Raw genomic sequence first — 27,709 nt, 5'->3', positions numbered from 1 at the left:
AAAAGATGAAACAGTCAAGTTTTCCTTCCAGACAAATTTAATAACACTTTTCTCTATAACAGGAGCTTACAAGCAAATGAAAGATTGAAGATATAATTTCTTCCAATTAAAGGCATTCTCAAAACACCCCAGGTGAGACTCTTGAAAGGTGGTCTGCACATTACAATTATTGGAGCAAGAACCAGAGCAAAAACCAGACTGCTAGACTTATTAAACCAGAATCTTTGGTAAGAGTGGTGTTGAACTTTAAACACTACACATTTAAAAAGCTTACTAGGTGTTTCTGAGACCTAACACCACCCCACCATCTGAACCTGTTTCTAGTCTCCTGGCCCACACCACACATCTGCTTCCAGGTCATGTCACTGCAGTCTTGATGGCTTCTCTATGTTTACTTAGTAAAAGAAACAATAAAATATCTAATGTATGAGTACATATATACTTATCTCTTCAGTTTTTTATTATATACTTAAAATTACTATAGAATGTCTGGGTGCTGGTTGCTTATGCCTGTAATCCTTACTACTTGGAAGGCTGAGATTGGGAGGATTGCCATTTGAGATTAGCCCAGATAAAAAAATGTTTGGAAGATCTTGTCTCAGTGAGAAAAACCTGGGCATGAGAAAGTACACCTATCAACCCAGTGACAGTTGGAAGCCTAAAATAGGAGGCTTGTGGTCCAGGCCAGCCTGGTCAAACAATGAGACCCTGTCTCCAAAATAACCACAGCAAAAAGGGCTGGAGGTATGGCTCAAGTGGTAGAGTGCCTGTGTACAAGCTGGATGCCCTACTTCAAACCCCAGTACTGTCCCCTCCCCCCAAAAAACTACAGAGTTCTAGTCTTGAACATATTAAAGTTTTCTTCTGTTTTTATGATTTCTTTTTGAGACAGGGTCTTGCTATAAAGCACAGCTGGCATAGAACACTCCCTCCCCTGCCTCAGCCTCCTGAGTGCTAGAATTATAGGTGTGTACCAACATGCCCAGCACATTTTAAAAAACATTAAGATACAAATTCAACAGCAAGAACTGAAAGGCTAAAAGTTTGCATCACAGAGCTAGGCTGTGGCTCAAGTGGTAGCACGCCTGCCTAGCAACTGCCAGGCCCTGAGTTTAAAGCCCAGAAATGTCCCATTTCTCCCTTGCCCCACAAAGAGCTTCAATTTTGAGATTTTTCAGGTCCTATACCAGCATTTCTTAAGAATATGGTTCATAAAGTAATTTCAGTGGTCTTTGATGTCAACACTATTTTCATCATAATATCAAGATGTTATTTATCTTTTCTAGTGTCTGGACATCGGCAAAAGTAACACTGGGTAAAATTGCTAGTTCCTTACTTAACATGAATCAAGGCAGTGATCAAACTATCCTAATAGTTATATACTTTGTCATGTTGCCACCATGCATTTGCTTGGGAGAAAAAGCTACTTTCACTTAAGAATTAGTCCTTAACAAACCAGGCCCTAGGTTCAATCTTCAGCAATTCAATAAGAAGAGAAGGAAAAAGAAGAGAGAGGAGGGAGGTGGAGAAGTAATTTCAGTAGAAGTTGTTTCAGAAGAAAAAAAGAAGTAGGAAGAAGAAGGAGGAAGGAGGAGAAAAGGAGAAAGGAGGGAAGGGAGAGAGGGGTGGAGGGAGGGACAAAGTGAAAGCCGGAGGGAGGAAGGCTGGAAGGAAGGAGAGAGTAGTAGTAGTAGTGGTGGTTCCTTAGCTGGGTGTGATGGTTCTAACACTCAGGAAGTAGAGGTGGCAGGAGGATCACAAGGCCTACATGTCAAGACCCTGTCTCAAAATACCAAAACAAAACAAATATAGTATAAATATGCAAGGGTATATGATTTAGTCATAAAAAGGAATCAGGTTCTGATACATGCTACAACAATGGATGAACTCTGAAAATATACTAACTCAAAGAAACCAGACACAAAAGGGCATATATAAGATTAAACACTGCATTTGCAAATTCATGTAAAAACAGATGAGAAGTTATCAGCTGCTGGGGGAAGGGGAGAATGGAGAGCTACTGCTTAATGGTTACAGCATTTGTTTGGGGTAAGAGTTTTGGAAATTGGCAGTGGTGAAGACTGAACAACAGAGTGAATGTTATTAATGCTACTGAGTTATATACTTACACTTAAAAATGATCAAAATGGCAAATTTTAAGAATAACCTTTTAAAAAATTAAATGGATTTTTGGAAGAACTTTGCCACTGAACTAATGCTAGCTAGTATTTCCACATGAACAATGAATGTTATGAAACTATGCATGGATGAAAGATACTCAAAGAACAAAACAAACTAGGAGATTTTAATATAACAGAGCATGAAAAGTTTAAAACTATAACATGTCAAGTTTGGAGTATCAAATAAAAATATCCAAAATTTTCTGAAAAGGCAATTAAAATATACTCTCTATCCATTCCCAACTACCTAACTATGTGATGATTGGCTTTCTTTATATACATTATCAAAAATAACATAGAATAACAAACTGAATGTACAGCAGATGTGAAAATGGCACCCATCTCAATATTGTTTAATTTTGGAAATAGCTATTTTAAAAGTTTTTGTTGGGTGAATTTGATCTAAGTACCTCATATGCACATATAGAAATATCACAACAAAACCCACTGGTACAATTCATTCCCACTAATAAAAAATTTATGTTACTAAGTAAGAATAAGTATAAAATAAGTAAATATTTTGCTTAACTGCTATTTTGTAAATACCAATAGATTTAACTCACATAAACGAAAATATTTGGAAACCTCAATACATCTGAAGACTATAAAGGTACTCTGAAACAAAAACTTTGAAAATCACAAGCATACAAATTTATTATAGATAGTTGATGACTCAAAAAATGCTCACTCAACTACTACTGACGCCTAGTGGCCACTCAAGTTATCAATTCAAGAAAATTTTATCTTGGCATTTGAAGAAACTGTATGTATAATTACAAATTCAGAACCCCAAACCCTCTTTACTTTAAGCAATAGACAAGACTTCTTATGGAAAACATTACATATAATACCTTCAATACCTACTGAAAGCAGGACTTTCTTATAAATTCTCACGTATACACTTATAAATAACCATTCACAAATAGCTTTTTAAAACAATACATCATTAGATTTCACCACTGAAGAATTTTTTTTTTTATTCATATGTGCATACAAGGCTTGGGTCATTTCTCCCCCCTGCCCCCCCTCCCTTACCACCCACTCCGCCCCCTCCCTCTCCCCCCCACCCCCTCAATACCCAGCAGAAACTATTTTGCCCTTATTTCTAATTTTGTTGTACAGAGAGTATAAGCAATAATAGGAAGGAACAAGGGTTGTTGCTGGTTGAGATAAGGATAGCTATACAGGGCATTGACTCACATTAATTTCCTGTGCGTGGGTGTTACCTTCTAGGTTAATTCTTTTTGATCTACCCTTTACTCTAGTTCCTGGTCCCCTTTTCCTATTGGCCTTAGTTGCTTTTAAGGTATCTGCTTTAGTTTCTCTGCATTAAGAGCAACAAATGCTAGCTAATCTTTTAAGTGTCTTACCTATCCTCACCCCTCCCTTGTGTGCTCTCGCTTTTATCATGTGCTCAAAGTCCAATCCCATTGTTGTGTTTGCCCTTGATCTAATGTCCACATATGAGGGAGAACATACGATTTTTGGTCTTTTGGGCCAGGCTAACCTCACTCAGAATGATGATCTCCAATTCCATCCATTTACCAGCGAATGATAACATTTCGTTCTTCTTCATGGCTGCATAAAATTCCATTGTGTATAGATACCACATTTTCTTAATCCATTCGTCAGTGGTGGGGCATCTTGGCTGTTTCCATAACTTGGCTATTGTGAATAGTGCCGCAATAAACATGGGTGTGCAGGTGCCTCTGGAGTAACCTGTGTCACAGTCTTTTGGGTATATCCCCAAGAACCACTGAAGAATTTTTATAATGGTTCTCTCTCTAACCAATCACTAAGATCATCTTTTTAACAATGATCCTTGTAGTTCTAAAACTTCCTGAACATCAACCTGAACCATATTCCCAACAACCAATTATTTTAATTCTAACAAGATGACACCCCGAGTTTCCTAAATCTGTCCCCTCTACTCCACCCACTACCAACTACTTAGGTTCAGATACAATTTATGCCTGAAACTATGTCTTATAATTAAAATTCAAATTTCACCATGTTGCTCCCCTCCAAGGGGATCCCAAGCTTACTTATAGGATCCCAAGCTTTTCATATTTAATATGGCATGCATGACCTTCCATCACCCCTTCATCTTTTTGTATCTTCAACTTTAGGCTCTAGCAGAATAATGGTCAGCACACTGTAAAGAGTCATATTGTAAGTATTTTAGGTTTTGCTGGTCATATGGTGGCTGTAGAAACTACTCATAGTAGCAAAGTAACTGTTTACAAATGCATATATTTCCAAACAGTATTTGTGGAGCCAAGTTCCAATAAAGTTATTTACAAAACTAGGCTGACAGTCAGATTTGGCCTGCAGGCCAGTTTGCCAATCCCTACTCTCTGCTGAACTGCTTGAGATTTTGTGTATGCATCATACACCAAGTTTTTTGATGGCTAGAGGAATGTGTGCTGTGTATTCTTGAGTCTTACAATTATTTCAGTTTTAATTTCTAATACGGCAAATATCAACAGCTGTAACTTCAATAAATGCTCTTTAAAATCTTCAACATCTTCAACAATTTTTAAGAGTGAAAGGGGTTGCTAAGGTCAGAAAGTTTGACAACTGATGAGGTATTTCAACATTATTTTATAGAAGAGAAAACAAAGGCATCTAATTTACTCAAGGGCATGTGGTTGGCTTGTGGCAGATACATAGTAGTACGCATCTTTTTTTTTGATGGGATTGGGGTTTGAACTCAGGTATTCATGCTTTCAAAGCCGGTGCTCTACAGCTTGAGCCACACCTCCAGTTTATTTTGCTGTGGTTATTTTAGAGATTGAGGTCTTGAACCTTGATCCTTTCCATATCAGTCTCTAAGTACCAAGATTACAGGTGTGACCCACTGGTGCCAGGCTAGTAGTGTACATCTTATACATATCGGAAGTATACATTACTACATACATTATTATGTAATATTAATTACAGCTTTTTGAGTTGCTGCTTTCTAGGTTTATTTCCTCTTTTCTTCTGGCATAAACACAGACTCAAGAGGTTTAGAACTAGAGTATTCATAGTAGTCATCTCACCTAACCTCCATCCTACCCAGAGAAGTGAGACCAGAACTCACAAAGTTAAGTTCTGCTTCTTCTATTTTACAAGGCTGCGTATGTGGGCCAACTGTTGTTCAACTGGTGTACTGTTTTCGCAAAAGCTCAAGCAGAACTTAGAAGACAGATAAATCTCCTGAAAAATGAACCCGTTTCGACTTGCCACCACCATGCTCCCTCCATCGTGCAGTGTAGACTGCATGCAGGTATCAAGGTGCTGGTTTCATGGAGAACTCACCCTCATCATCACTACTGCTAGAATGGACTTCAGGAGATGAGTCAGATTGTGAAGATGAAAATTCTTCTTTCCATTTCTTCCGTTTCTTTGGTGGTGGCTCAGCCTTTATTTTCAACTGTTTAAGTTTGGGTTTCATGGAAGGGGCTTTTGTAGTTGCAGTTTTTGATGTTGGAGGATCAGAAGTTTTACTGCTATTACTTGGCTTAGCCTGAACAGTTCTGCAATGTTACAAACAAATTTCATTAACACACTTAAATCTTCTCAGATTAAAATAAATTAGGAAAAAAGTGATAATCACAGGAGAAGAAAAGATTATTTAAATACTCTAATAGGAAGTCCAAATTGTCAACAGTGTCAACATCCATAAAGTATTTTTGAAATATATTCATAAACCACTGACATTCAATATTCAGTTATTAAGGGGCTATTACTTCAGTCCCTATTTCTCTCTTTATTCCTCCCCTTCCTTTTTGCCTTTTGGACTCATTTTCCAGACAGTATGAGGCTTTAATATCACCAGTGGGCTTAGGAAAGTAATGTATGATAAACCCTCAATAGTCAAATCTATTTCTGTCTATGGAAACTCATGGGGTTCTTGTGGTACTAGGTGTTAATGCAGAAATTCAAATGCATTTGTCTGAGTCTCAGTCCCTGAAGACTGTCTCTATGCTGCATATAATGATTTCGGTGGATAAATTCCACCATAAAAATTAGGTGAACTAGGGCTAGGAGTGGTGGCTAACACTTGTAATTCCAGCTACTTGGGAGGCAGAGATCAGGAAGATTGTAGCTCAAGGCCAGCTTGGGTGAAAAGTTAGTGAGACCCCCATCTCAACAAATAAGCCAGGTGTGGTGGTAAGTGCCTGTGATCCCAGCTATACATGAGGCTGTAGGTAGGGGGCTTTAGGTCTAAGGCCAGCTCTAGGCAAAAATGTGAGACCCTACCTGAAAAATAACTAAAGCAAAAAAGTTGAGGATATTGCTTAAGTGGTAGACCTCTTGCCCAGCAAGCACTGAGACAGTTAATTCAAGCCTCAGTAATACCTCCCCACAAAGAATAAAAAATTAGGCCAATGTCCCAGATTCATGCTGCAGACAACCCAGGCACATTAACCTATGATGAAAAGTCTACTATACACTTTTTGAGTAATGCACAGTTCTTACAGTTTGTTTTGTTTTTACCAAAAATTATCTCATTGTAAACTTGACATTCACTTATTATTTTCATTTTCTATCTGGGAAAGAGGGCTTCAGAAATGTGTTATCTTCTATAGGCCACAAAGAGCTAGACTCAAAATATTTTGCCCTAAATTCTATTTTTTTCCACTATGTTAGAGTGACACCAAGGAGACTCAGGGAAAGAAAACAGTACTTGCCCCACCAGATAGGTTTATAGTGCCCCTCATTCTTTCAAAAGGCATCACTTACTACAACAGACACTGAACATTCAGACATGCATAGAATAAAAAAAAAAATCAGTCTCTTCAGTTGATGTAATCCTTTGTACAATGTTATTGCCAAAAATAAGAAAACCATGTATTAAAAAAATATGTAATAAGAAAACAAATACCTGATGGTCTGTGAAGGCTTATTTCTTGGCTTTTTGGAACATACTCTGACGTATTCCTTTTTGTTTGCATTTTCAATGAACTTCACATATATCCTTTTATATTTAGTCTTTGCATCTCCAAAATATCCAAGGTACTAAGGAAAGAAACATCTTGAATTACATGTTATACTATCTATATACAAATACTATTATGCTGACAACTATCACAGCCATCCTTCATGTTTACAAAAGGATGTTCAGGCTAAATTCAACCTGAATAAAAAGGGCCCCAGCATATATATATATATATATATATATATATATATATATATATATATATACACACACACACACATTATATATATATTATATATATATATATACATACACACATACGCACATACACACACACACACACACACACACAAATAAATATTGAAATTAAAGCAGTAACAAAGAGTCTTCCAAAGAAGAAATGAACAGAACTGGATGGGTTCATGGCAAAATTCTACCAAACATTTAAAGAAGAATGCGCCTCAAATTATCCCCCCAAAAAAGAAAAAGAGAAAACTACCAAACTCATTCTATGAAGACAGTATTATTACTTGATATCAAAACTTCATAAGGACACAACAACAAAAATACAGAGCAATTTCCCTAATGAACATAGATGAAAAAGCTCTCAAAGATGAGAGCTGCAAACTGAATCAACAACATTAAACAGATAATATATAATGATCAAGTTTGTTTCACTCCAGGAATGCAAAGATGGTTCAACATATGCAAATCAGTTAATGTAATACAGCACATATAAACAGATAAAAAACAAAAATCACATGATCATCTCAGCATATGTTAAAAAAGCCTTTGGCAAAATTCAATATCCTTTTTTTCATGATAAAAGCCTGGAAGAAATGGGATACAGGGAACATAACTCAACATAGTAAAAGCTATTTTGATAACCCTATATAGCCAATATTTTCTCAAATGGGGAAAGACTGAAACTATTTTCTCTACACTCAGAAACAAGACAAGGGTGTCCACTCGCTTCACTCAATTCTTAAAGCAATAAAGCAAGAGAAATAAAAGTGATACAAATAGAAAAAGTTAAATTATACTTATTTGCAGATGGTATGATCCTATACTTAAAAGACCCTAAAGACTCCCAACAGAAAACTCTTACATCTGATAAACACTTTCAGCAAAGTACCTTTTCATATACCAATAGTGAACATGATGAGAAACAAATCAGAAACCAAACCCATTCACAATAACCTCAAAAAGTAAAAAATAAAACAAAATACCTAGGAACAAATGTAACTAAGGAAATGAAAGACCTCTACAATGAAAACTATAAAACACTGAAGAAAGGCATTGAAGAAGACAACAGAAGATGGAAAGACTTCCCATGTTTACAGACAGACAGAAATAATATGAAAATAGCTACACTATGAAAAGCAATATGCAATTCCCATCAAAATTTAATGACATTCTTCACAGAAATAGAAAATTCAATCCTAAAATTTACTTGGAGACCAGCAAGGTGGCTCATGCCTGTAATCCTAGCTACTCAGGATGCAGAAAGCAGGAGGATCATTGTTTGAAGTCATCCAGGCAAATAGTTCACAATGCTATCTTGAAAAATACCCCACAAAACAGGGCTGGCAGAGTGGCTCAAGTGGTAGAGTGACTGCCTAGCAAGCCTGAGACCCTGAGTTCAAGTCCCAAGACACCCCCCCACAAAAGAAAAATTCACTTGGAAACACAAAAGACCTAGATGAGATAAAGTAATCCTGAGCAAAAAGAACAATGCTAGAGGTATCACAATACCTGACTTTAAATTGCATTACAGGGCCATAGTAACAAAGACAGCATGGTATTGACACAAAAAGAGCCAGGTGGATCAAGAGCGTACAAGATTCAGAAACAAGCCCACAGAGTCCCAGTCATCTGATATATGCAAAGGTATCCAAAACCTACACTGGAGAAAAGACCATGTCTTCAACAAAGGTGTTGGGAAAAATGGATATCCACATCTAGGAGACTGAAATTAGATCCATGATCTGAAAGTTAAGACCTGAAACTGTGAAACTGCTAGAGGAAAATAGGGAAAATCCTTGTAGATACAGGTAATGCTTTTCTGCCTAGAACCCCAATTGCTCAGAAAATAAGAACGAGAATCAAAGTTGGGTGCTGGTACCCAACTCATACCTGTAATCCTAGCTATTTGGGAGGCTGAGATCCAGAGAATCAAATTTTCAGGCAAGCCCCAGCAAACAGTGTGTGAGACTCTATATCTCCAAAATAACCAGAGCAAAATGGACTGGAGGTGTGGCTCAGCAGTAGAACACATGTTTGTGAGTGCTAAGCCCTGAGTTCAAACCCCAGACTCACCAAAAAAACAAAAAACCTGAAAAACAGGATTGCATCAAATTAAAAAGCTTCTAACAGCAAAGGAAACTACCACAATCGAAAGAAAGCCTACAGTATGGGAGAAAATCTTTGTCAATTATTCACTGGATATAGGATTAACTGTGAAAAGAACAAATACTCCATTTAGTAAATAGGCAAATGAATCAAATGGTTTTCTAAAGTACAGGTGGCTAATGAATACACAACAGAATGCTCTACATCCTCAGCCACAGAGGAAACGCAAATCAAAACATCACCGAGATTCCATCTCACCCCAGTCAAAACCGCTAACATCAAGAAAACCAACAACAACAAATGCTGGCAAGGATCTGAGGGGGGAAAAGCAACCCTTAGAAGCTGTTGGTGGCAATATAAATTATCACAGCCACTTATGGAAATCAGTATGGAGGTTCCTTAAAAAAACTAAAGCTAGTTCTGCTCTACCACGTCTGGACATACATCTGAAGGAATGTAAGTCAACATAAATGAGGTACCTGTACATTCATGTTTATAGCAGCACAATTCATAATAGCAAAAATAAGGAATTGGCCTAGGTACCTATCAACTGATGAATGAATAAAGAAAATATGGTACACATACACAATGGAGTATTACTCAGCATAAAGAAGAATGAAATTATGCAGGAAAATGGATGTTAAGTGAAGTAAGCCAGACAAAGAAAGACAATTATCCTAAATTCTCTTTCATATGTGAGATATAATCTATAAAAGTGAATAACAGAAATGTAAACTAGGTCCTGTGTAGGGAAGGATATCAATGAGAATGAGGAGAGTAAAAGGAGAAGGTAAAGGGGGTGGGTGAATACAGTCAAAACCTCTTTGCACTTACATATGAAAATATAACTAATTATGAAATCTGTTGATTTTGGGGGGGGCAGGGAATAGAACTGAAGTTTGAACTCAGGACTCTGTATTAACAAAACAGAAGCTCTACTGCTTGAGTCACACCTCCAGTCCATTTTGCTCTTAGAAATGGGGTCTCTAGAACTATTTGCCTAGGCTGGCCTCAAACCAAGATTCTCCTGATCTCAGCCACTCAAGAAGCTAGGATTACAGGTGTGAGCCACCAGCCCCTGGCTTCCTTTTAAAATTTTTTAAGAAGGGGAAAGGATAAAGGGAGTGAATTTGATCGAGGTGTATTATATGCATGTGTGTGTGGAAGGATCACAATGAAACTCACTTGTACAACTGTAATATACTAATAAAAAAACCTCACAAAAAATAGAAATGTTAACAGTAGGGGAAAAAAGATCCCAGCACCTGCATACATATTTATAAATAATGCATTTTAAAAATTTACTTTCAAATTTTCTGCCACCGAGCTACACCATGAGTTCCCTGAGGCTCACTCTTGCCTACAAGCCATCCCATAATGGCACTAGAAGCAACATCATTTGCAGATTCTTAACTCACAGTGTTTAATGGCAGGGGGCCGTACTGGGGTTTGACCTTAGGCTTCATGTTTACTGGTAAGGTGCTCCACCACTTGAGCTATGCCCCTAACCCAACTCAAAGCTACTAAAAAGCTATATAATAAAAAAAAGAATAACATCAGGGCTGGGAGTGCGGCAAAAGTGCTAGAGTGCTTCCCTAGCATGTGTGGGGCCCTAGGTTCAATCCCCAGTCCCATTAAAAAAAAAAAAGTATCAGCCTTCTGACAAATCAGAATATTTGGTAGAATTATCAGTATAAGAACCTCTAATTCCACCTGACAGAAAAAAGTTAAGCAACAGTATCCTAAGTAGCTGGAACTTACTTGCTAATTTTATTTAAAAATCACACTCTCAGAGTACTATATACTACACAGGTCAAAATTTATGCTAGTTTAGATCAGATATACTCAATATAAAATGCACCTAAATCTAAATTATTCTGTATTTTCCCCAGGAAGGTTAATATAAACAAGCAATTTAGGGCTGGGGGCATGGCTCAAATGGCAAAGCACCTAAGTTCAAACCCCAATACTGCAAAAAATAAATAAATAAAGTAAATAAACAAGCATTTTACTTACACTATTTGTAGCAGCAAATTCTCTTTGCCCATCTCGAACTTCAGGAACAAATTTCTGTAATAAAGCTTTTTGTACTTTCCAAATAGCTGGGGGTTCTTTTCCTATTTTTAAGGCTTCCTATAATAAACAGAATTAATTACATATACAGAAAGTATAAATGTATTTCAATTTTTACAGAATATCTTACGGCTGAAAGGAATATTAAAAACCTACCTAGCTCAATTATTATCTCTAGTTGAGTTTGTACAATAATTCTTTTTTGCCCCTTTGCAATGTTAAGACCTTAGGCATGGAAGGCACGTGTTCTACCACTGAGTAACCTTTCCCCACTCCTACCAATAATTCTTGTAAGCTGGTTAGGCCACTCAGTCATTGCTTAAATTCTTCCAGAATTAAGTAGTTCACCAACACAAACACACTTTTAGTTTTGTATAGCTAAAACTATTGGAAAAGTCTTCTGCTAATGACAGTCATGTATTATTTATGAAATATTATAAGAGTATGTACATATTTTAAAAGACCAGAAACAAACTAAACTTTTAATAACTGTTAATTGTGAATGGTAGGAAAATAAACTTGAATTTTTTTCTTTCTCATGTCATCTCTCCACCCCAACTTAAAAAAAAAGGGCAAAAACAAAAAAATATGAAAATATATCATGTTAAGCATAGCCAAAATTTTCTTGCACAAAACTGTAACATTCTACTCATGGCGCTACAATTTAACATGATGAAATTAACCAAGCGCTGGTGGCTCACACCACTTGAGAGCTACTTGGGAGGCTGAGATTAGGAGGATCGTGTTTTAAAACCAACCTGGGGAAATAGTTCTCAAGTCCCTATCTCCAAAATAACAACAGCAAAATGGAGTGGAAGTGTGGCTCAAGCTGTAGAACGTGTGCTTTGCATGCACAAGCCCTGAGTTCAAACCCCAGTTCCACCAAAAAATAAAATAATGAAATTAGATCTAATACACTTTTAGATCTTTTACACTTTTACACTTTCAAATTATAGAAATAAACATCTTCTCCAAACTCCTAATGTCATATTAAGCTGGGAGATGCAGAAAAAAAAAAATTAACATTTCAAAACTGCTGAATACTGGGGGTATGGCTCAAGAGGTATAACATCTGCCTAACAAACATGGACACTGAGTTCAAATCCCAACACTGCCAACAAAAAAAGAAAAACTGCTGTAATTAACACACCAAATGCAACCAACTAGTAGGAAATACATAAACCAAGATAAAGTTAAAATAATTTTCACATCACCTTAAATGTCTCTATGTCTTCTATCTTTACCACAAATTCATCACGCTCTCTGTATTGGCCTTCTCCACCACTTTCTGTGTTCTCCTCATCTGTAAGACCTTCTATGGCAACAGTGTCCTGTCCCTTTGCAAACTGCTCTGAAGGAAGACCATCAAGTCCAATTGGTTTTGGCGGTTCTGTGGAGTTTATATTTTCCAGAATGTTTACTGCAGATGAAGTAGAGTGGAGAGTGTCTTGTTTAACTGCACCAACAGTGGCGGAGGAAACAGTAGTAGTACCAGTAGTACTGGCAGATGGGCCAGGAGTTGCCCCAGGCGTGGCCTCTAAAACTAAATCAAGCAAATGTCAATCAGTAATACAAATATTTAAACATGTACATGTTTTCAGTGAAATCTGAAGAGATAAGACTTGGTTATTTTTGCAATCAAATGGTTCAAATAATACCACAAAAATGAAAAGAAAGGCTGTTACTCTAAGAATGAAAGATGTGCAAATTAAATCTGGATGACAGAAGACTGCAATGCAAGCCTGCATCTGTGTACCAATCCTTCTCTCAAAATCTATTTTAAGTAGATTAGAGACAATTTTAAAAGAAGTGAAAGTGACAGAAGATAAAGAAACCAAAGCAGCAAAGAAGTCCTAGAAGATGAAAGGCCTACTGGATGCAGAAAAGGAAAATACCCCAATTTACTTTGAGAAACAGCACTAGAAGCTACTGAAATAAAAAAGATAATAAAGTAATACTATGAAAAACTGTATGCCAACAAATTAAATAATTTAAATGAAACAAATTCCCAGAGAGATACAAACTACTACAAAGGACTTAGAAATGAAAAAAATCTAATTAGACTAATACCAAATAAAGAGAATGAAAGTAAGTATTTAAAAGCATACTTTATACAAAGAAAAGCACAGGCCCAAATGGCTTCAATGGTGAATTCTATCAAAAGTTAAAGAATTAATATCAATCCTTCATAAACTCCAAAAACTATGAGGAAATACTTCCCAACTCACTCTATGAGGGCAGTATTCTTCTAATATCAAAACCAGACAAAATTATTACGAGAAAACTACAGACCAATATCCTTTATAATATAAATACAAAAAATCCTCAACAATATGTGACCCACCAACATATTAAAAAAAAGAAAATCATACAAGGGCTGGGAGTATAGTATATGCTGAGGCCCTGGACTCAATCTCCAGCACAAAAAAAAAAAAAAAAAAAAAAAAGATTAGTTAATATCTAAAATCAACTCATGCAATTTACTATGCAAACAGAACAAAGGACAAAATCACAGAATTATCTCAATGGATGCAAAAAAAAAAATAGCAGCAGCAAAATTTAGAATCTTCCTCTTATTAAAAAAACAAAACAAAATATTTAACTACCTAAAAATACAAATACCAGAGAACTTCCTCAACATGATAGAGGATACCTAGAGACTTCATACTTAATGAGGAAAAACAGGATGCTTTCCCCTAAAGGGATGTCTAAATAAGTAAAGTTATCCTTATTTACGAGTTATTGTATATAGAAAAGCTTAAGAAATTTACTTTAAAAAAATAAAAAATACCTACTAGAACTAATAAATGAGGTCAGCAAGACTGTAGGTGACAACAAGACCTGTATATAAAAATCAAATTACTTCCTAGACAAAGTCAGTAAGACTCTATCTTAAAAACAAAATAAAAAGCAAAATGGCTGGGGGCATGGCTCAAGTGGTAGAGCACTTGCTTAGCAAGCATGCAGCCCTGGTTCAGTCCCCCAGCAATGGAGAGAAAAAAAAAAAATCAAAGAAATTGTAAAAAGTCCACATAACTAGAAAAATATCCCTATACATGGATCAGAAGACACAGCACTGTTAAGAAGGCAACATTCCTCCAATTGATCTACAGATTCAACTCAATCTATATCAAAACTATGATGCATTTTCCCCATAAGCTGACAAACTGATCCTAAGACTCATATGCAAATGAAAGAAATCAATAAAATAACCAAAAAATCTTGAAAATAGAAGAACAAAGTTGGAAGATTCATATTTCACAATTTCAAAACTTACCATAAAACTACAATAATCAAGCCAGTGCGACAGGAACAAAGTCCCTGGCGAATGAGCCGAGCGGAAGGTCCCTAAGGGCTCACACTTACTGCTGCTTTTTCAAAACATCTTTTTGGTTTTCTTTTCTTTGTCTTTTTATTTTCTTGGACTCCTACATTTATAATCAAATGATCTTCAATAAAAGTACCAGAACAATTAAGTGGGAGAAAGAATAGTCTTCAACAAATGGTCCTGGAATAACTAGACAGCCACACACAAAAGAATGGAGTTGAACCTCAACCTCTCACCCTGCTCAAAAGCAACTGAAAACAGATCACAGACCTAAATGTAAAAACTACAATCAAAAAATTTTTACAACACAAGTTTTACAATACTTGACCTTGCAGTAGGTTTTAGCTATTGCCACCAAAAACACATGTGACAAAATAAAAAACTGAACTTCCTCAAAATGTAAAAACTTTTGTGCTACAATTGCCAATATCAAGAAAAGATCACCTAGAGAACTGGAAATGTCTAGAAATCACGTTTACCGTATATTTACCAGAGACTTATATTCAGAATAAACAGAACTCTTGTACCTCCATAATATAAAACTACTAAAGGCTGGGGCACAGCCCAAGTGGTAGAACCTAGCAAGCATGAGGACCTGAATTCACACACACCTGTACCAACAAAACACAAAACAAAAAAGGGCTAATAACCAATTTTTTAAAAAGTGGACAAAGGCAGGCCTGCTGGTTCAAGCCTGTAATCTCAGAACTTAATAGGCTGAGGCAGGAGCATTTAGGGTTCAAGGCCAGCTTAAGCTACATAAGGACACCATCTCATAAAACCAAAACAGCTGGGCACTGGTGGCTCATGCCTATAATCCTAGCTACTTAGAAGGCAGAGCCAGGAGGATCAAAGTTTGAAGCCAGCCTAGGAAAATAGTTCAAAAGACCCTATCTTGAAAATAAAACACAAAACGAGGCTGGCTGTGGAGACTGGATTATGAGAAGCCTATGAGGATATTAGCACAGCTATGCCCAATGTTCTGTAGGCTGAGTTTGGCACAGCCCTGGCCACAGAATAAGGTAAGAATAAGGTGCAGAGCAGCTACTTTTCCTAAAATGTTTCTGCAGGCTGAGACTGGCACAGCCCAAGCCACAGAAGAGAAAAATGCAAATCAGCTGCTTTTCCTAAGTTGTTTATGTTCAGAGAGGTAGACTGCAGGTTTCTCTTGTTACAATGTCATGCCCCAAACAGAGAGCTGTTGCCCCACCCTCCTTGTTTACCACTGGATATAAAAGACTCCTGAAGGAGGACAGGAGACTTTTGCTTTTGGCTTTTTGATGCAGGAGGCTTTGGAAGGGAAAAGAATTGCTGAAGGAGAATTGCCAAAGCTAAAAAGAGAACATAGGACTGTGCAAGTCTGCACCAAGAACTTTATACATAGGCTTTAGAAAAGCTAAGCTAGAGAAAAGCTACAGAGAACATGAGACAGTGCAAGTCTGAGCACCGAGGCTTTAAGAAAGCTACAGAGAGAGCATGGGACAATGGAAGTCTGAGGGCAAAGACTTTAAGAGAGATTATGCCAAAGAAAAGCAAAGGAAAACATAGGCCAGAGCGAGTCTAAGGAAAAAGACTTTAAAGAACTGAAAAAGACAACTTTAAAAGCAAGGTTTTAAGGAAGACTTTTAGAAGCAAGATTTTAAAGAACTGTAAAGGAGTAAGGTCTTAAAGAATACAAATAGAGAAAATAAGCAGAGTAAAAATAAATAAATAAAATAACTGAGGGTTGTGCATCTTCATCCAAGCGCCCAACACACCTGGCCCCAACTTTTGTCTGTCTATCCTGTGTCTTTTCTACATCTCCCATCGCCACCCAGTTAGGCCCAATTAGGTTCAATAGTAACAAGGGAGCAAGAGAAAAAGCTCACTCCAGCTGGCAGAGTGGCTCAAGTGGTAGAGTGCCTGCCTAGCAAGCATGAGACCCTGAGTTCAAACCCCAGAATCACCAAAAAAAAAAAAAAAAAAAAAATTCACTCTTACTAGGACGGCTTTAATTAATCATGGAGATGATAATAAGTGCCATCAAGAATATGGTGTTAACTGTAACCCTTCCTTACAGATTACTGATGAGAATATTAAATTGACAGCCACTTGGAAAGCAAGCTTGGCCATTCCTCCATTAAACACGGAGAGAGATATATATGACTGGGGAATTCCACTTCTGCAAACATGGAGAAATAAAACAAACATCCACATAAAAACTTGTACATTAAGGGTGGAGATGTAGCTCAGTGGTAGAGTTCTTGCACAGTATGCACAAGACCCTGGGTTCCACCAGCAGCACTGCACAAAAACAGTAGTTGTGGACTGGAGGTATGGCTCAAGCACTAGAGCACCTTCCTTACAAGTATGAAGGAAACTTGTATATTAATGTCCACAGCAGCATTATTCAAATAAATAGGCAAAATGCTGGAAAAACCCAAATGTCCACTAATTAACGAACATACAAAATGTAAGCTATTTTTGAGGACTGAAAAGGAATTAAGTACTGATATATGGTACAACACAGATAAACCTTGAAGACATTATGCTAAATTAAAGGTCACCTATTCTATGACTTTTTTATATGAAGTGTTCTAAACAGGCAAATGTATAGAAAAAGAAAGTAGATTAGTATTTGCCTATGGCATAGTGAGTGTGAGGAATGACTGCTAATGGATACAGACTTTTTTGGGGGGAGATGAAGAAAATGTTTTAAACTTAGACTGTGATGATGGTTGCACAATTCTATGAACTGATTCAGTATTAGGGTTTGAACTCAGAACCTCATGCTTACTAGTCAGGCACTCTACCATTGGAGTCACTCTGTCAGCCCAATTTGTATGTGAACTACAATTCAATAAAACTGTTCAATACTTTGAGAGCCAGAGCATATAGAAGCAGCCTGGGTTGAGGAACAAATACAATGTAGCATTCTGGTGGCAATTACGAGTAACACTGATGAAATAAAATGATACTATATACAATAACAATAGTAAATTAGGAAAAACAGTGATTCCTTTATTTGATAATAAGCTAAAATGCAAAAGCTAGTTCCTAAAAAAGTGAACTCTACCTCCTTGGAAAAGAACCAAAGCAGAACTCAAAAACATAGAAAAAAATAGAAAAGCAGTGTGACAAGGGAAATTAATGCACTAAAGTGCTTGATAACCAGAGTAAAGCCTTCTTCTCTGCCAGTCTACCTCTGTTCACAGTACTGGGGATGGAACCCAGGGTCTTACGCATGCTAGGCAAACACTTAAACATTGAGCCATCCCCAGCCCCTGTTCTTGTACCAAATTAAAACTATTCTTATCTATGTATAATTCCTTCCAATCAAGGGGAAAGGCCAGGTGAAAAAATACTGATGAATAATCTAATCATGTTAGGAATCCATACTGTAAAATTTTACCCTAATGCAATAAATATATTTTTATAATACTACAGCTATACAGTAACTTCTCCATCACAAAGCATGTATATAAATGAAAATTGACTTATCTTAGAACAGGAGTTTCTAAACGTTAGCTATTTCTAACACAATAACTTTCATCCAATCCTTTCAAATTTTAATGTAAAAAGAATGCTGTTGTTGGGTGGAGGCAGCATTTAAAATTATCAATACATGGGTCTATGGGTAAATACTGCTTATTGTGGTAGGTTTTTACAACCAGTTTTATTTCTATCCTTCATTTTTATTGATAAAAGAACTGTGAAACTATGTTTACATAAATAAAAGATGAATGAATAAAAGGGATTTTGTTATAGCAATGTTGTTGAATTTCACAAATGCAAGTTATACGGCAAAAGAAATCGGATAGCTGTCTATGAAAAAAAACAGAGATACTGGCTGGCGGTGTGGCTCAAGTGCCTAGCAAGCTCAAGGCCCAACACTGCCAGAAAAAAACAAAAACAAACAAAACCCAGAGATACTAGCAGAACCTAAAAAAAAAAAAGTAAAGTACACGCTATTACCAGATGCAAAAATACAACATATGACCCCAGAAAGGCATGAGGTGCGAGAATAAATGAAGGGTAAAGGGCAAAAAATGTACATAAAACTAAACAAGTGCTTACTATTTTTGAACACTATCAGGAAAGTCTTGTTGAACTTAAAAAAAAAAAAAGTATGTGGTAACAGGAACATTTAAGTTAGGAGGAGGTTAAGTGGAGGACCAATATTCAAGTCTGCATTATCCAAGAAAAAAGGTATTGAAAATTTTAGAAGCTAAAAACACATATTTCACCAAAACAATCAGTGGATGAGAGAATAGGTAAAAGAACAAAATGAGTAAGACTACCTAACTGAGTGGGCTGTGCCAGGGATCAGAGAGAATGTAGGGCCTCATACTTGCTAGGTAAGTATTTTACACTGAACTATATCTTCCAGTCCTTGCAGATGATTACTGAAACCAAAAGATACATGAAATTGGTTTCATTATGCCAATCTCTACTCTGTACTTTTATATACGTTTGAAATATTCCATTATAGAAAATTAAGCAGAGCTGGGTGCCAGTGGTTCAAGCCTATAATCTTAGCTACTTGGGAGGCTGAGATAAGGAGTATCACAGTTTAAGACAGGCCCAGGTAAATAGTTCCAGAACCTACCCCTAAAATAACCAGAGCAAAATGAACTGGAGGTAAGGTTCAAACAGTAGAGTGCATGCTTTGCAGGACTGAAATGTACCTCAATGGTTCAGTGCAGAATTGCATCTTAATATATTGGGATGCTGAGCACATGTGAGGAGCTGGGTTTGATTCCAAGCATCACACATAGACACACAACCTAACGTTAGGCACAATCTTTCTTTTTTTAAAGAGCAACTTCCAAATTAGTAAAGTGAAAATATACTGATATTATTTATATGAAGTTTTCGGTTTTTTGTTTTGTTTTGTTTTTACGGTACTGGGGCTTGAATTCAGGACCTTACACTTGCTAGGCAGGCACTCTACTACTTGAGCCACTCCACCAGCACTTACATGAACTTTAAAAACAACCAAAATATAATAGATAAATACATAGATAAATACATACACAGGTGGTAAAACTATAAGAGAGAAGGAAGTGATTACCATTCAAGTCAGTCAGTAGTCACCTCTGGAGATTATGAGGTTTTTTTAACTTAATACTCTCTTTTATTTTTTTTGAGGGGGCAGCGAGAATGCGGTTTGAATCCAGACCTTTGTGTTTGTTAAGCAGGCACTCTACTGCTTGAGCCACACCTCCAGTCCATTTTGCTTTGGTTATTTTGGAGGTGAGGGTCTCTCGACCTATTAGCCTGGGCTGGCCTTGAAACGTGATCCTCCCTATCCCAGCCTCCCAAGTAGCTGGGATTACAGATGTGAGCCACTGGTACCTAGCTCAATGAATGGAATTTAATGCTATAAATTTCCTTCTTTGTTTCACATTCTAGCCACATCCCATTGGCTCCAATTATTGTTTCTTCTAAATAGTATGTAATTCAACTTAGGTTTCCTTTTTACGCCAGGAATGGTTTAGAAGGGTGAGTTCTTTGTTTGAACTCAGGGCCGCATACTTGCTAGGCAGGTGCTCTTAACCACTTGAGCTACTCCACCAGCCCTTTTTCTTTTCTTTTTTAATTTAACTTTGTTTTTGAGACAGGGTCTCATCACGTTATCCAGGCGGACTCAGACATTCAATTCTTCTATATAAGCTTCCCAAATGTTGAGATTAGAGGCATGTACCTCCATGCTCAGCTGGAAAAAAGTTGAAATGAAATATCAGGAAGAAACTTAAAACATCATTAGTAAGTAAAGCATAACAGAAACAATAAATACAACAGGCTTTTTTTCCTTTCAAGTTATTTCATAATATATGATGTTATAATTTGGATTTGGAATGTCCCCAAAGGCTCATGTATTGAAGGCTTGCTCTCCCTCCATCTGGTAGTGCTGCTGAGAGGTGGCTGAAACTTTAGAAGCTGGAGCCTAGGTGAGGAGGTAGACCATTAGGTGCATACCTGTGAAGGGTATATTGATTCTGATCCTGACCCCTTCCTCCTTTCTTTTTTTTTTTGTTGTTTTCAGACAAAGGTCTCACCACATAGTCCGGCTGGCTTCTAATTCAAGATCCTCCTGCCTCAGCTTCGGACTGTTGGGATTGCAGGCATATGCCACAACACCTAGTCCTCCCTTGTCCTTAGTTTCTGGCCCCCTTGAGTTGAGCAGTTTCCCTCCACCACACTTCCATGATGAACTGCCTCACTACAGGTCTAAAAGCAAATGGGCCAAGTTACCATAGACCAAAACATCTCAAACACTGACAAGGTACCATAGACCAAAACATCTCAAACACTGAGTCAACATAACCCTCTTTTTCCTTTAAGTTGGTTTCTCTTGACATCCCATCACAGAGATGGAAAGCTAATGTAGTTTGGATATAAAGTGCCCCCCAAAGACTCATGTGTTGAAGGCTTGATTTCCATTGGTGGCCATAGCCATTGACAAGTGACTGGATCATGAGAGCTGTGACTTTATCAGTGCATTAATCCTCTGATGGGTTCATAATGTATGGCATCATTGGGAGGTGGTGGAGAGTAGGTGGTGGGTCAAGTTAGAGGATGTCAAAGAGGGCATCATTGGAAGGTACACCTTGTCGCTGGATCCCTTTCTGGCTGCCCTGAGGTGAGCTGCCTTGCTTTACCACATGCTTCCTTTCCCCCATGATGTTCAGCCTCACCACAGGCCCAGAAGCAAAGAAACCTCTGAAACTGCGAGCCAAAATAAGTATTTTCTTATTTTAAATTGTTTCTCACAGGCATTTGTCACAGTGATGAAAAAGTAACAAAACTAACAGAAACAGTAATAATTATACATATGACTGTGGACAGCAAAAATTACTACTCTATTTTCAGTATCATCTTAATGTATAACATATATAACCTGAGAGGAAATGTAAAGGAAACTGTATGGCTCTCGGACATCTATATTATACTTGAAATGGTAAAAATATTAACAGTAGATTATGAAAAGTTAGATCTGTAGATTGTGAGTCCTAATCACATTAAAAACATTATACAAAGAGATACAGCCCCAAAACAGAGAAAATCTTTCAAAATATTCAAGTCATTTTTTAAAAGGTAGTAAAGAGCTAGGAATGGTGGCACACACCTATAATTCTAGTACCCAGGAGACTAAAACAAGAGAATCTCAAGTTCAAGGCAAGCCTGGGTTTCACAGCAAGACTCTGTTATACTTATACACACACACACACACAAAAGCCTTATATTGAAAGGGAAAAAATAAAACTTTCCTTATTAACAGAGAACATCAATGTCTACCCAGAAATTCTATGGAATCTTAAAAAAGAAAAACCCTAGAAGCATACCTAGCCATAGAATTTAAGATCAATATGCAGGAATCAACTGTATTTTTATACTGCATCAATGAATACTGGAATTTGAAATTTAAAAAGTATAATTTACAATATATATTTATACATAACACCAAAAATATTTAGGTATAAATCTAACAGAAAATGTGGCAGAATCTATGTACCAAAAAATACAAGACAAATGAAACCGGATGCTGGTGGCTCATGCCTGTAATCCTAGCTACTCAGGAGGCAGAGATCAGAAGGATCATGGTTCAAAGCCGGCCCCAGGGAGATGGTTCTTGAGACCCTATCTCAAAAAAACCCAGCACAAAAAAAAAGGGCTGCTGGAGTGATTCATGTGGTAAGAGCATCCTGCCTAGCAAACCCCAGTTCAAACCCAGTGCTGACAAAACAAAACAAAAAAAAGGACAAATGAAAAGACAGTGTCCAGGAAAAAATATACTGTTAACAGTTCAGTTCCCAAACTGCTATATAAGATTCAATGAAATTCTAATCCCAGCAGGCTTTTGTCCCCACATGAATTATGCAATTTACAAGCTGCATTTATTTGGTAAATATCAACAAAATTTTGGCATTTCAATCTTATCTGTGACCTTGTTCCAACTGATTGGTATTAAACACTCTTAATATTTTTTTAAATTCATGTGAACAATTAATAATTATTAAGAACTTGTAGTTCTTATTTGTACTTTTTTAACTTTTTTGCCACAGTTTTTTTTTTATTTTCTTAATAAAAAATCAACATGTAATAATAATGTACATGTTTATGGCACACACTGTGATATTTCGATATATGCATACAATGTTTAATGATCACATCAGAGTAACTGGCATATCCATTACCTGAAATGTTTATCATTTCTTTGTGCCGAGAACATTCAAAATCCTCCCTAGTAGCTATTTGGAAACATACAACTGTTTCAACCAGTTACCCTCGTATGCTAAAAAACACTGAAAGTTATTCCTCCTATCCAACTATACTCCCAGCAGACTTTATTTATTCATTTCTTTTTTATTTATTTATGGCAATATTGACAGCTGAGTTGAAAAATATATGGAAAAAGGAACTAATTTATGAAAGAATGAATTTGGAGGAGTCACAATGCCTTAATTTAAGGCTTACAGTAAAGCTGCAGCAAGTAAGACAATGTGGTATTGAGGAAAACATAAGCACACTTATCAATGGTAGAGAACTTAGAACCCAGAAATACTTCTACACAGATAGGGCTACTGATTTTTGACAAAAGTAAAAAGGCAATCATGAGAGAAAAAAAATGGTGTTTTCAAAATACAGGAAAAGTTGGATTTCCTTATGCAAAAAAAAAAAAGTTGGATTTCCTTATGATTTAACTTCAACACATGCTTCATGTATTACACAAAAAACAAATTAAAATGGATCATAGACCTAAATGTTAATGAAGCTCAGAATAAGAACCCAAAATATGATGGAGACCACAACTATCACAATGATTATTTTGAGAAACCACAGATAAATAAGAGGCTCTGAAAAGTTGCCCTTCAGTAGGAAAAATTTATATATCACCATCTGTAAGAGAGTATCCTTCTCCACACCAGGAAGGAAAATTATCAGATACTCTGAATCCACGAGAAAGTATCACTTAAATCTGCATAACAAATCTGAGAAATAAAAACTTGTTAAAAGTACTTTTCTGGTCAGCTCTTCTTACTTTGGCTTTTCTCCATACTGTGTTTCAGAGAAAGGTAATTTAAAGCTCATGCCTATAATCCTAGCTACTTGGGAAACTGAGATCCAGCAACTCAGGCAAGTAATTTGTGAAACCACCCCCATCTCCAAAATAACCAAAACAAAATTGACTAGAGGTGAGGCTCAAGTGGTAGAGTGCCTGTTTTTTTTGCAAGCAAAAAGCCCTGAATTCAAACTCCCATTCCACCAAAAAGAAAGAAAGAAAGATCTTGAGGAACCACAGAAAACAAACTAGGACTCCTGCATTGGTATTTCACTGTTAAGCTTCCAACATATTTCAGCCAAGTGCATTTTATCCAGAGATACAAATAAACTGCAGGGAAACACTGTCGCTTTTATTGTGGGTTGGGTTTACTGTTTGGGTTTCAGTTACTGTGTCCTTTAGCAATTTGCTCTTCCCTAGGAAGTGGAAGCAGAGAGCTGTGGCTTAAGTTGGCCTCTATTTTGAAGAAACAGCCCACTCACCCTGAACGAAATTAAATTGTAACTAGAGTTTGTTAGCATAAATAACATTCTGCCTCCACTGGCTAGGTAACAGTAAGTTACCTGATACAGACACAGAAACATTTTGACACTGCAAAAACTAGTTTTTATACTGTACTTGCGTTTAATTTGAAGGGAGTAAGAACCAGTGAAAATGGAAACCATCCCCAGTTTCAAGATTCAAGCAAGTTTCTCCATCTTATATTCCATTAGTCATTTTTTGTTACTGTTTTTGCAGTGCTAGGGATTGAACCCAGAGCCTCCCAAGCCAGGCAATTTCTCTACTACTAAGCAGTATCTACAGCCTTCTATTGGTTATTTTAATACATATACAGAAACCAGTGCTGTGAAATGAAGCTCTCTGAAGAAGCCCAATCTTAAGACTGATTGACTGGTTAGAACTTCCTGATTGTGGAGATGGAATATTGCAGATCTAGAACCAAAATGCTTCTGAGTTACTTTTTTAGTCCCTTCAGTAGCCATTAACTATCAACCTCTGTATCTGACAGAGGTTACTATTAGGTAAAACTTTTCTTTGTATTATTAAAATTAGCAAGCCACTAGCTTCTACCAACCCTAAAGCAAAGAAAGTTATAAGCACAGAAAAGATTTCCCCAACTATGCTGTAACTCACCCACCTGATGCCCTCACCAATGTATATGGTAAGTGGATTTATTTATAACTTTCCATTACTGTTCATGGAACATCTTCGGCAGTGAAACATATCATTCATGGTACCCTGAATCTGTGTTCTCGAACCATGGTCACTCATGTTTGGCTCAGAATAAACCATTTCTTATTCTCTTTTTGGAGCTGTATTTTGTATTGACAGTTTGTTAGACAACTGTGCTCCATCTTGCCTATTATAGCCTGGTATCTAGTCTATATTAGTCACAGATACGGTGGTTCATTAATATTTTTTCTTAATGTAATTTTTTAATTTCCCCACCCTCTTAATTCAGCTTTTATAATGGAAGTAAATAGCAATCTTTACAATTACAGATGATTATTTCATCACAAATTTTACTAGAGAACACTACCGTTTTAGAGTACATAAATAATTCTAAGTCAACAACTAGAATCGTTGGAAACAAATGTAACTAAAAACATCTTCATATGCTAAGAATGGCCACAGTAGTCCATAAAAACTGGCAAAAAGTCAATGTTCCAGAAAATATTACAAGAATTCAAAAGTAAATACTTCAATGGAAGATAGCTCTGCTGTTTTTGCTTTGTTTTGTTTTGTTTTAGCATTGCTGGGATCAAACCTATGGTCTTGTGCATGCTAAAAGCATGGGTCCTGCTATTGAGCCACATGTCCATGCCTCACCCACCTCCTCACTTTTTTTAACTTTTTGTTTACCATGGAATTTGGAGAACCACAGTCCCATCATCTTATGACCTCATTGAAACTGTCTACAATGTGCACTGTATATGCAAAACTCAGAATTCTACTAAAAAAAATAAAATAACAAAAACTGCTGGGCGCTGGTGGCTCATGCCTGTCATCCTAGCTACTCCGGAGGCAGAAATCAGCAGGACTGCAGTTCGAAGCCAGCCTGGGAAAACAGTTCGAGAGACCCTATCTCAAAAAACCCTTCGCAGAAGTAGAAGGCCCTGAGTTCAAGCCCTAGTACTAGGAAAAAAAAAAAAAAAAACAACCTAGCTACTTACCTTTAACTCATGGGTCACCACAATTTTTCTTTTCTTCTTCTTTTTTTTTTTCAATATGGTGCTGGGGATACAACCTAGGACCTTGTTACACCCCAGCTGCATAACCACTTTTATTTTTTGGGTGGGAAGTGGCACTGAGCATTGAACCCAGGGCCTTGGACATGCTAAGCACATACTCTACCACTGAGCTACACTCCCCAAACGTTCCTTGTATTTTTTTGTTGTTGTTGTTGTTGGTCCTGAGGGTTGAACTCAGGGCCATAATGCCAAGTAGGCACTCTACCAAACTAAGGCATACCCCCAGCCCCTTTTGTCTTTTAGATACAGTCATCTCACAATCATTTACTGAGTCACTTTATATTTTAGGCTTGCAAAGAAAAAGGTGGACATAGTGTAATATAAAAAAAAACAAAAAAAACTAAGGCATCTGTTTCTGTACTAAGTGCTTTACATCTCTGAATCTTCTCAAAGTAGCAGAGGCATACTGTATCACTGTCTACATTTTACAGATCAGTAATGTGTCTAAAGTCACAGTTATTAAGATAGAAATTTGAAACCTAGGCGATTTAACTCCAAAGGCCAAATTCTTTTTTTTTTTGGTGGGACTGGAGTTTGAACTCAGGGCCTCACACTTGCTAGGCAGGTGCTCTACCACTTGAGCTACAATGCCAGCTTTTTTGTGTGTTGGGTATTTTTGAGATAAGAGTCTTGGAAACTATTTACTGAACCACAATCCTTCTGATCTCTACCTCCTAAGTAGCTAGGATTATAGTCATAGCCCAGCGCAAAGCCCAACTCTTAGCAATAAAGCCACACAGGCTTAAAGAAACTAATACTTTAATGAAATACATATATATATATATGCAAATGAATAAGTTAAAACAAAAGTAAATGCTTTCATAAACATTTAAGGTCAATGGGAATTGAAAGGATAAAAGTTCTAATTTGGCCTGGAGTAACTTCCATAAAATGACTTTGAAAATGGTTTTCAAAGATAATTAATTATTTGCTGGATTAAAAAATAAAGAGAGCAGTATAGACAGAAATCTGTTCAAAGATTTTGAAATTCAAAATCTTTCAAATTTCAATTGAAATTTTTTTTTGAATTTTGAATTCAAATTTTGAAATTTTTGAAATTGAAAAACATTTCAAATTCAAAAATTTCAAAATCTTTGAAAAGAATTCAAAGATTGTGAAAGAGGGTCAGGTCAGATGTCCAAGAAATTGAGTTGTCACTGAAGAAGGAAAATGGAAAGAGTAGGGTATTCCATAGAATAGGAAAACTCTTACATGTTATCTTCACATTTTCCCATGAAGCTCAAAGTGGTGCTTTGAAGCAGAATAATCAGTTTTCTTTCTTATAAAGATGAATCTGATGACAATGTGGAAGACGGACTGGTAGGGAGACTGGTGAGAAATACTGTCATGAGAAGTCTGTTCTAAGTGTAAATGATGAGTTCTTCCACATGGCCCAACAGGGACAGTGAAGAGAGAACTTCAAAGACCTGAGAGTAAAGATTGGGTTGGTACTGATGATTGGAATTAAAATTTAGATGATTGTCTAAAAGAAACTAATTTTAACTTTTATTTTAATTTTATCTGGTGGGACTGGGCTTTGAACTTGGGACT

At 36.7% G+C, this 27,709-nt stretch overlaps 1 protein-coding gene across 3 annotated transcripts in view; it reads right to left on the bottom strand.

The window, feature by feature from the left end:
• The window catches only part of Qser1 (glutamine and serine rich 1), a 77,242-nt gene that overhangs the window by 10,348 nt on the left and 39,185 nt on the right, over positions 1 to 27,709 (bottom strand). For all 3 annotated transcript variants that reach the window (XM_074043964.1, XM_074043969.1, XM_074043958.1), the window contains exons 5-8: positions 12,747 to 13,075; positions 11,476 to 11,592; positions 7,054 to 7,187; positions 5,484 to 5,701 (exon numbers count right to left, since the gene is read on the bottom strand). In XM_074043964.1, the coding sequence (XP_073900065.1) occupies positions 5,484 to 5,701; positions 7,054 to 7,187; positions 11,476 to 11,592; positions 12,747 to 13,075 (798 nt within the window). The remainder of the gene's footprint in view (positions 1 to 5,483; positions 5,702 to 7,053; positions 7,188 to 11,475; positions 11,593 to 12,746; positions 13,076 to 27,709) is intronic.

Source organism: Castor canadensis, chromosome 1, assembly GCF_047511655.1.
Source record: "Castor canadensis chromosome 1, mCasCan1.hap1v2, whole genome shotgun sequence".
Classification (NCBI taxonomy): Eukaryota; Metazoa; Chordata; class Mammalia; order Rodentia; family Castoridae; genus Castor; species Castor canadensis.
Note: the sequence above shows the minus strand (reverse complement) of the source record. Positions and strands in the feature narration are given on the sequence as shown.